Raw genomic sequence first — 10,615 nt, 5'->3', positions numbered from 1 at the left:
GCAAGGTACCCTACCATGGCTGATGACCATTATAGGATGTGCTCGATGCCGAAATACACACTGTGTTTCTTATTGTGGTGCTCCACTTTGTCTTGCCAGTTCATCAAAGATTCACTTCAATGCCACAGTGTGTGGGATTTCAATGTTTTCTTTTTTTTTTTCTGCTTTGAACGCACCCTTTTGAGACAGCATTGTCTATTGTTCTCCTTTCTGCCTGTCTCGTGTTTTTCTTAGGGCAACATGCCATAATTCCCATTACATGACCGGATTTAAGTCAAAGGCTGTGGAGTATGCCATGGAGCATGGGAATCGTACTGCCAGAAGGCAATTCATTGCTGACGAAGTCTGCTTGCATAACTGGTGGATTCAGCATGACAAGCTATGAATCGGATGTGTGCCACCTTCCAGGAACTGAAGACCTGAAAGCTGTCACTGTTTGCAAATAGTGTATGTGTATAATATTTACTACAAACATTTCAATTTTTACTCTTTTGAAGAACTTCTTATAAAATTTGCCTAACATATACAAAGGAGCCAACGACCGATTTTTGTGGTGCAGTTTTTTATGCCACAACAAAAAGGTTAACTTTGGAAGTGTTTATATCTGCAGTGGTTACTTTTAAAAACATGTGCAAATTTCGTAAACATAATTTTTGATCCTAGTGATAAAAGTAGGAATCCTGACGTCAGCAATACTGTAAAGTGTGAGCGATGCCAATAGCCCACCTCTCAAATTAGGAAAGCAGAACGATGGGCAGCTTTTACAGGAATGAATGCAACTTATGTCAACCATCTTCATTTTGACATTTTCAGCCATTTTCGACAATGAAACGCAGCTGCAATAAGTGTGCGTTGCTGCACAGACCTTTCTTACATTTCTATTGCTTTTCTTTTCTCTATGTACACGTGTACATAATGGCTCGCCCCCGGTGTCCTTATTCTGTAGATAGACAAACCAAGCCAAGCCAACTCATCCAAAATGAAACCACGCTTTTGCATGTGATGGCATAGTAGTACCAAGCACGATTTCAGTGTGTTCATGCTCAGAATCATATCGGACGTTGAAAACCTTAGCGATTAGGAATTGGATATTCTTGACGGAGTCTGATGCAGTGTTCATGAGGAAAAGCCAGAGGTTGACGAAAGCAAGAAGCTATTTAATGAACCAACTTAACCAACTACAATAGACTGCATGCACAAAGAACGAATTCAACACTATAAACACACTTGTCCAGTCTTCCTGCATTTGTCGCCAACCACTGGCCGATTAGCCTTGGCCCCAGCAAGGTGCATGCCTCATGCACGCACGGTTGCTGTAACGTCCCGACGCAGCCTCCCCTTTGATTATAAAGCCATGGCACTTCTAGCTCCGAGATGTACAGAACATTACATGACGAGTGGGGCACCACCACCTATGCAGCATCGTCACATGGAGACAGCTACTGCTGATTAACACTTTTGGTCACCGTTGACAATTGCCACATGCACCCGTCAACTTTGCTTCAGTTTTTCAGAAAGAAAAGGTGCATTCATTATGCAAGGAAAAACATTTATTGTTACAAACTTGTATCAGGAAGAATTACTTTGTTATACTCAATAATTCATTATATTCATGTTTGTTATAGTATATTGATGAATAGGTGTAAAAAGTGTATGAGCTATTATCCTCAGGTCTTAAGTGGATATTGCTACTCTCAGAGTAAGCAATATGATTACTCCATAACATGCATGATGTGTCGCACCATGCAGTAGTAATAGCTAAATGGCTAGCTTGTTAGACATACAGCTGTATCTACCCAATGTTATCTGGGTTCTATTCGATCTGCCACCAAAGGGAAATACACTTTACTCAATCATTTGTTAAACAGGTGGATTGTGCTGGATTTGTAACATGTTCATTTGGACTAATTTCAAAAAAAGCTTTTGTTAATGACCTTCACTTGATTTGAAACAACTTTCACAAGATTTTACACCTGTCTTCTAAAATTGAGCCCAACTGAGCTAAAAGCCATTTCATGCCCAATAATTACTTCACTTTGAGGGTTTTAGTGCACGAAAAGGGACGAGAGACAAAGGCAAGACGCGGACACAGGGCTATGGACACGGACGCGGACACAGCACGTCTTGCCTTTGTCTCTCGTCCCTTTTCGTTCGCTAAAAACCTCAAAGTTATGGAATACCAACACGCCCTTACCTACACTCTTTCAACTTACTTCACATTTCACATCCTCGACAAACACACTAGTGCTACATATATCCCAAACTACTTTCAGATATCAAGTTAAATTAGTTAGTGGAGCTGAAAGGGCCCAACGCAAAGAGCAAAGGCACAATATTGGAATGCAGGATATTTCGAAAGGAATAGCGGATTCTCCTGCAATTTAAAATAATTTGGATCTTAAAACCTTGTGCTGTATTCTTTCAAACATGCAAGCTGTTTGCTTCACGTTTCACCTTATTCCTTTAATAATAGAGTCTGAGCTTTTAAGGGTTAAATGATGTTCTTTTGGCACCACAAAAAAAAGTTATACGAGACCAACCATTGAAAGATGGCATTGGGGATGAATATCCATTGAGAAGCTCCTCCCTCCTGGCCTAAATGAGTAGGCACACCTTCAAAGTGATGTCATTGGGTTTTCCTGGTTCAGACCATGCAAAGGAAAAAAAAAAACAATTATACAGTCGCACACAAAAAAAAAGAAGCTTTTGCCCAGCCAGCAAAAGTACTACAATCAATACAACACAAACCAGGAACGACAATGAGCTTCAGTTAATTTTCATTCAACTATTTAAAAGCATTTTTGTTAGGAACTTTCCAGCCTACTTACTTCAAAGGCAAACTGCAACAGAATTTCACTTTGGCTAATTTGGTTATAAATAAACAGTATACAGGCTTCGTAGGTAAATGGGACTGCCTGCCACAGGGCACTGCATTCGACAGTAGCATGCTCCCTGAACGTGGGATTTCTGGTGGAGGTACTAAGCTAAGTAATGCACTGGGTGGCAGACGCGTCCGAGCTCTGACGCAGTGAGAATCTGAAGTGGCGCAAAAGCTGCCTTCCAGTTTTTGTCAAGGCAGAAAACGTCAAAAATGGAGTGTTTGCTGGAGCAGTGGTATGTGATTATATTTTGCTTTCACCTGGGCAAAACCGCTTCCGAGATGCTTGCCCCAGTTAAGATCTGTGCCGAAAGATCAAATAGCTGTTCCACAACTGCGACCCTCGTAAAAAATTTCCTCCAGCATGGAATTTTTCTGAAGCAGTTTCAAAGAATGAATTGATTGAGAAGCAAATGCTGTTTACTCTTGAGGCTTAGTTCCTGCTTTTGTAATTCCTCGCGAGGGTATCCAGATGAACTTGGGCCCACAAGTGGATAGCCCTTGCGAAACAGTCTCAATTAAGTGGCATGACTGATCCAAAATTTACCATAGAACAAGCATAAGATTATATTTAAAGAAGCTACCTTAAAATGCAGCTAATGCGAGTTGGATACATTATATTTCCATACAAAGTTTTGACAATGGCTAGGGTTGCTAAAACATTGAGGGAGAACAAGAAAACTAGCTGTCTTTTTGATCACAATATTACCTCACACTAAGAATGATTACAATATCTTGTGTTGCTTTCCTCATTTTTGAGGAGAGTTAGGTACAAAAATTCACTATATTATTAAACAGTTGCAAGCTTCATTCGTGTGTCGCTTGTGTTGTGTAAGCTGGAGCTGCTTTTATTTTTAGTTTGGCATTCTTCTCACACATCCTTCTGCCCACAAAGACAACGTGTGTCACTTTTCTAATCCCTTCTATAAGCTACTCTCTTTCCATTAATGGCATAAGGAAATCTCTTGGGAAACATCATATTAAAGGTCAACTGCAATACAGTTCTGGGCCATGTAAGAAGCACGATATCAGGCAGTGTGGATATATGGCAGCCCTCATGCAAAATTTTGCATTTGTGATACAAGTAGATGTGTTGTTAGAGGTTTGCAAAATAGGCATTCTTGATACCAAACTGAAAAAGACACTGCTATTACCACTTGCCGGAAGTGGCACACAACTTAAAATGAAGTTTTTTGGCGTGATTTCAGAGATTATCCATTGCCTGTAGCTTCCTGTGGTGCGCTAGAAAATCTCAGAAGCGACATGCTGACCGAGACTTTAGTCATACCAACCAACCACTGGGTGTATGTGTCTGCTTCAGTGCTATTTAAAGGCTCCTAATAAGAAAATTAGGCAATTAACAGCCCTGCAGATTTGCAAAGCTTGCTTTAGTAGTATACAGGGTTTGTCCGTAAAGTAATGAGACTGGGTCTGGTAAAAAGAACTTATTGATCCAATAGGTACATTCTCTTCAAATTCTTCAATATAATCTCCTTGGACGTCGATACACCACTGCCAACGTGATTCCCACACTGCAAAGGCTCCCTGGAAGTCAGCTGCCATAACCTCTAACAGAGATTCTGTGACAACCCATTCGATGGCGGGAACATCATCGAAACGGTGACCTTTCAGGCTTCTCTTAAGCTTTGGGATGAGGAAAAAGTGTCTGCCAGGCTCACATCGGGGCTGTGTAGTAGCTGCGACAAGGTTGAAACCCCTACCCGGTCCAGGTAAACGGTTAAAATGAAGGCGGTGTGGGCTGGAGCGTTGTCGTGGTGGAGCTGCCAGCGATCGGCAGTCTCTGGTCATTTCCATTTGACAGCTCTGTGAAGGCTTTCAAGGGCGTCTATGTAGAACACAACATTGACGGTTCGTTCCGGAGGTACAAATTCTTTGTGCACCACCCCGTGCTTCTCAAAAAAGACAATGAAAATTGTCTTTACCTCGGACTTTGATATTCTTGCTTTCTTGGGAAGCAAAGAGTTCACTATGTACCACTCCGAACTTTGGCGTTTGGCTTCAGGGTCATACTGGAACACCCATGATTCATCACCTGTTATTACTCCATCTAAAAAGTCCTGTTCACTTTCTAACTGCACCAACAGCTCACGGGAAACGTCAACTCGTTTTTGTTCATCACTCATTACTTTTGGCACCAATTTCGAACAAACCTATCACATGTTCAAATTTTCAGAAATGATTTTGTAAACAGTTGTTTTGCACATGTTGAGGTCTTAGGTGATTAATCTGATACTCAAACGACGGTCGGAGTCCACAAGATTTTTTACTTTGGCCACACACATTTTCATCCAAACCACTCGTTGAAGAGCATTCAGATCACTCCAAGTCTTCAACCCGGGCCCTTGCCAGGGCATCGTGCGCACATGCGTGTGTGCGTGCATGCATGCATGTGTGCGTCACCTGTTGTAAGAGACAGTTCAGCTTCACAGCCTGAGTCCTCTACAGCATCAAAAATTTGGTGTCTCTTGGTGGTGTAACCTTTCTTGATGTAATTGTCGTATACTTGGCTATCACTAATACTGCTTCGCCTTTCCGGCGAAACTGCAGCCTCTCTCTCTCTCTTTTTCTTTTTCTGTGATTCCGAGTATAAGCGCTGCTGTGCATGACTGCTGTTGATTCTGGTTTCGAGTGAATCCGGCTTGGCCCAATTTCAGTTAGTGAACTATACAGGGCGCTCCAACTATCATGCACCAAGACTTCAAAACGAGAGCAGTAGCATTACTCCAGCCGCCAGTAATTTATTGTTACTTAGATTTATTTCATTAACTGCAAGTAATTGACTAACTTGAGAAGTACTATCCTAATTATCAGTGTCATTAGTACATTCGTAGGCACTCCCAAACTAAATCTAACTGCGGTGTTTTCAGTGACGTACTAATTGTGTACATTTTTTTCCAACTGGCAAAGAAACCTCACAAAATATGAAAAATATCATGTGACTGCGCTCCCACCTACACCATAAAGCAACGCCCTTAAATAAGCTGATTGAAAGCAACTGCACTGCCTGTCACAAACCTGAAGAGACCGTGCATCACCTTGATAATGGTACGGAAGGAGCACCAACAGGTTTCGCATTTCGCAGCTCTTCCTTCCTCTCATTTCTACAGCACATTTAATATCCGTCTCTCAAGGCCGACTGCTCACACTGATAACAAAAGCCCCTTGATAACACGGCTGATGCGCCACTTTGACCCCACATGAAATGCGAAAAGCAATGGAATAGGCATGGAATGTTTCAAAATCCCGGCACTGCTCGCACCGCATCAAAATAGTGTGCATGCAGCTATATGGGTATATTTAGTGCCAAAAACTTGCTTTGCACCAAAGCCAAATTAAAGTGACGGTTTTATTTTTTATGAAAGTGCATACATGCTGCAAAAACAGGTTCGTGGAAAAAAATGAAAGTGAAATAAACAGACCGGGAAGTGACCCACGTGTAAAGGAAAGAGAAAACCGATGTGTTCAGAAAAGTAAATATACCACTTCTAAGTGAGCCAAATTGGCAATCGAGATGCCTGCGAAAAAAAAAAGGACACACACACAATTAGGTTTCAGTGCACCCTTATTATGTATGAATTCGTAAAGCCCATTGAACAATAGATGCTGCCTAGAGGACGTGTTCAAATAGGTCGCCTTCTGCAGCTAGGCAGTACTGAGTCTGCTTTATCACATCTTCAGAGGCTTTCTTGATGATCAACGCTGGAATTCTACGGCAGGCATCCATTATCCTTGCCTTGAGCTAATCTGATGTCCATTTTGATCATGTAAGCACAATCTTTCACATAACCCCAAAGAAAGAAATCGAGCAGAGAGAGATCAGGTGACCTAGCCGGCCAATTTGCAGGCCCGTGCCTTCCAATCAATTGAGCATGAAAAGTTGGATCCAGCCAGTTTCGTGCTCAGCTGCTGTGTGCAGGTGTCCCATCTTGCTGATACCACAGAAGTGGAAAACGTGACAGTGGGACTTCGCTGGGAAACTCATGCACCACTCTTTCAAGGATTTCGTTCACATAACGCTGTCCAGTGAGTGTGTGATCGAAGAAGATGGGACCGATTATAGCACCGGCGTAAATTGCACACTACACACTGAACGACCACTGGTATTGGTGCCGATTGTGCTTTTCCCAAAGTGGATTGGAGTCACTTCAATAGTGTGCATTATGCAAATTTACCTGGGCGTTTCTGCGAAAATTGGCTTCATCTGTGCACACGATGTTGCTCAAAAAATTTGGTGATGCATCGGCTTTTGTAAGGACTCAATTCAAGAAATCTAGGTGATTCTACAGGTCCCTATCTTCCAAGCATTAGTGCTGGCTAAGGTGGTACGGGTGAAAGGCCATCATTTAAATCCTCCAAACTGTAACTGGTACCTGGGCGGCCAAGTCCTAAACGCTAGCATGAGGTTTTGAGGCCGTAAATTGTAGAACATGCGTGCGTAGGCTAGGAGTCAAAGATGAAATCCTCCACCGATGTTTCTTGAAGCTGTTGGTTTATCTCAGGTTTTCACAATTTCTGATGATAGTCGATGCATTTGGTCTACCACCACACTTCCATGAATGATATATATTTGCAGCCTTCCTCTTGTTGCTATTTGCAGCTCTCAAGGCAAGGATCATGTTTTCCTTCTGCTCATGACCCTGCATGAAACGCGAAAATGGTGACTGGTGACTGGGACGAAACAAAACACACCTTTGAACATTTGCACTGACGTTGTCAATTCGCTTTTGTGGTGATAGGTGTTGTGGCAAAAAAAAAAAAAAAAAGAAAGCATCCATGCAATTTATCTACACTAAGACAACAGCTATCACACCTTGTTTCCAACTAACACCAAACGTGACGTGTTACTTTGGCAGGGGCATGGCAGGTAAGGCACTAGCTCAATCACAATGTTTTTTTTACTTCCTTTATTTCGTTCTGGCCAACTCAGAAGGAGCATGTTCGAGGGCGCTGCTCTATGATGCGGGTGGGAGCGCAGTCATGTGGTATTCTTCATATTTCACAGTGTTTATTTATCAACCGTAAAACATTAGTACACAATTAGTACATTGCTGAAAATACCACAGTTAGATGTCCCTTGGCTCTGCCTACAGATGCCTCATTGACACTTTGATAATTAGAATATTATGTCTCAAGTTAGATACTTAATTACAACGACCTAATTAAATCTCAGTAACAAAAAAATTGTTGGCAGCTACTCCACTGTACTGGAAACAATATGCACTAGATTTCTTTCGAGTAATGCATTGCTCTTCTTTAAATGGTTCATTGGGATGAGTCATTTTTCAATGAATCGTTAGCATTGTTTACTGGAAAGAGAAGCAATACTTAGACAAATTCATTCACGTGCATTTCACGTGTCATTGATAAAAGACTGCCGAAGAGGTCACTGAAATCTATAGTTTTTTTGTTTTTTTTCAGGTTCAAAAAACCATGCAAAGCAATTTGAAGTGAGGTGAACATACAGCAATATATTGATTCTCTAGGCATAGGCTATTTATACCTTTAGAAATAATTGTTTATTGGCTACCTCCTTGTCTTTCAAAGATATAATGAAATTTTTACCGTGTATGTACTTAAACATTTATGTCCATAGTGTTTACAGAGTAAATTTAAAACAATGTTGAAGTGAGAAAATATGGATGAGGCAGCCGCCACTGGTGCTTCTAATGCGCTTATCCTCCTATTGTCAGGATTTGCAGAAATAAAGCGAAAGTATGAATTAAAACCCATGCACGTCTGTGTAAACAATGATGTAGTAAGCTATTAGCCACAATAAAATTTTAAGTCAAAAGAAACCTCAAATGATGTGGGTGAAAAAGCTCTAGTAATGACATTTTAGGCGTGTTGGGGAGGGGGAGGCTTCGGCAGGGGGAGGGGGGGGGGGGGGGGCTCAGTACCCCTCCCAGAAAACTCTGGAGGAAACTCGGGCCCCGGAGCCCTCCCCCCCCCCCCCCCCCCCCCCCCCCGTAGTCAGCACCTATGACCATATTAACTTAAATATTCAATAAATATAGCAGAGCAGGTTTACACACATCAATGTATCATTCAGCATAAAAATTATCAAACTATTTTCATATATTTTTCATAGAATGCTTTTCTCTGTCCACCTATCATGGTATGAGGCGTTTCTACCCTCTTGACTAGCAAGAAATTTGCACATTCATCGTGCTCCAAGCAAGCAAAAAAATATATTGCGGAACAATGACACGTAAGAAAGAAAATGCCCTAAATGGTGCACGTGACCCTGCCAGCGGTTGTGACTGAGCTCAACCTCTGGTACCACATCCACATGGAATTTCTAAAGTGGCACAGTCAACAACTATGCTAAATAATGTTCAATCAGAAAATATCTAAGGCTTTTTTTATTCAGCCTTGAGCGAGTACTGTGCCAGTCTAGTACGAGGAGTACAGAGCTGTAGCACAGACGGCAAGAACAGGACTGCACAATGGCAGTAGTACATTGGAACTAATCTAGTACACTATAACCAACACCTCAACTTAAAAGCAATGCAACAAACTAGCGCAAACAACAACTGGATGACCGACTGCATCAACTATCCGTGGCTATGGCCATTCCATTGACCTTCTGGATGATGATAGCATGCTGTAAGTTTCGGGTTAAGCTTTACTAGCGAGGCTGCATAAATGGAACAGCGCTTTCAATTTTATGCTTTTTTGGCACAGGCTCAGAGCAATATTCCTCTAAGATGCCATCTTGGAGCAGGATGGCACGATTTTCTGGAACTGGGCACAACTGTTCCGCCACTAGAGTCTACATTTCTTTCGTATGCAAAGCATTTTTTTTTCCTCTTCTTTAGTTAAGTGGTGCAGAACACCTTCAATGACTGCTGGCTTCTGGCCTAGTTAATGACCCTGCCGATGCTAAACTTTTGATAAACAACAGAAAGAAGGCGATAGTAGATCATCTGGTTCACATGCAGAAAAACTATTCATGTGGTCGAATAAGCAGGCACATGCCAAAATCCATATGCACAAAAGAAGAGGAAAATAAAAGCTGCAAAGTGTGCTATGCTCAGGCTGACGAATGTCTGGTGCTAGCCTCTGTCAGTAAAGACATGTCACTTGAGTCAAAAACATGGATCTTGGCTTGCCATGTTATTGCGCCACCAAAATATAGGACAGGGTTAGCGACCATGCAATCCCAACATACACTCACATCATCCAGATCCTCTAAGTACACTGGTGCCTGAGGCTCTGCTTCCAGGGCCTCATCCAACGTGCTCATTTCAAGAGTAGGCTGCCCATCAGCATCAGGAAATAGAAACACGCTGGCCGATCGGCTGCTCAAGGGTCGGCCTGTGGCAGAACTGCCTAAGGAAGTTGCCGACCTGCAGCCAGATCCATAACCACTCTCGGGGCTCTCTGTGTGCTCGGCTTCGCTGAAGCGATCCAGGCTGCTGAAGAGGACTGTGTGGCTGGCACGGCGGGGCACAACAGTGGCAGGGCTGCCTTCTGCATGACTTGCAGCCTGATTCAAGCTACTGCACGCTCGAATCTGCTGCCTCGGCAGCTCTGGAGGAGGGCCCTTTGGTGGCTCACAGAGGGTCAGCCGCTCAGGCTGCCTGTCATGGCGGACAGAGAGGGCATCCAGAAGCAGACCCCAAGAAAGACTTGAAGCAAAAGCTTCCACGCCTGCAGCAGGTAAAAAGGAGAATAAAGTGTCAAAGTATGGGACTTGGCAAAATGATAAGTTGA

General features: G+C 42.6%; 1 protein-coding gene across 3 annotated transcripts in view; it reads right to left on the bottom strand.

Moving 5' to 3' along the window:
- The window catches only part of LOC126519086 (uncharacterized), a 61,466-nt gene that overhangs the window by 11,607 nt on the left and 39,244 nt on the right, over nucleotides 1-10,615 (bottom strand). Inside the window, exons 9-10 of one of the 3 annotated variants that reach the window (XR_008610145.2) lie at nucleotides 10,077-10,552; nucleotides 2,541-2,639 (exon numbers count right to left, since the gene is read on the bottom strand). Coding sequence is in view for 2 of the 3 variants with exons in the window: in XM_055065424.2 (XP_054921399.2) it covers nucleotides 7,390-7,536; nucleotides 10,077-10,552 (623 nt within the window). In the remaining variant the exon portion in view is untranslated. Of the gene's footprint in view, nucleotides 1-2,077; nucleotides 2,640-6,226; nucleotides 7,537-10,076; nucleotides 10,553-10,615 lie in introns of those variants that run through there. The other 2 variants (XM_055065433.2, XM_055065424.2) reach the window with 2 other exon arrangements.

This window comes from Dermacentor andersoni, chromosome 3 (assembly GCF_023375885.2).
Source record: "Dermacentor andersoni chromosome 3, qqDerAnde1_hic_scaffold, whole genome shotgun sequence".
In the NCBI taxonomy this organism is placed as follows: Eukaryota; Metazoa; Arthropoda; class Arachnida; order Ixodida; family Ixodidae; genus Dermacentor; species Dermacentor andersoni.
Note: the sequence above shows the minus strand (reverse complement) of the source record. Positions and strands in the feature narration are given on the sequence as shown.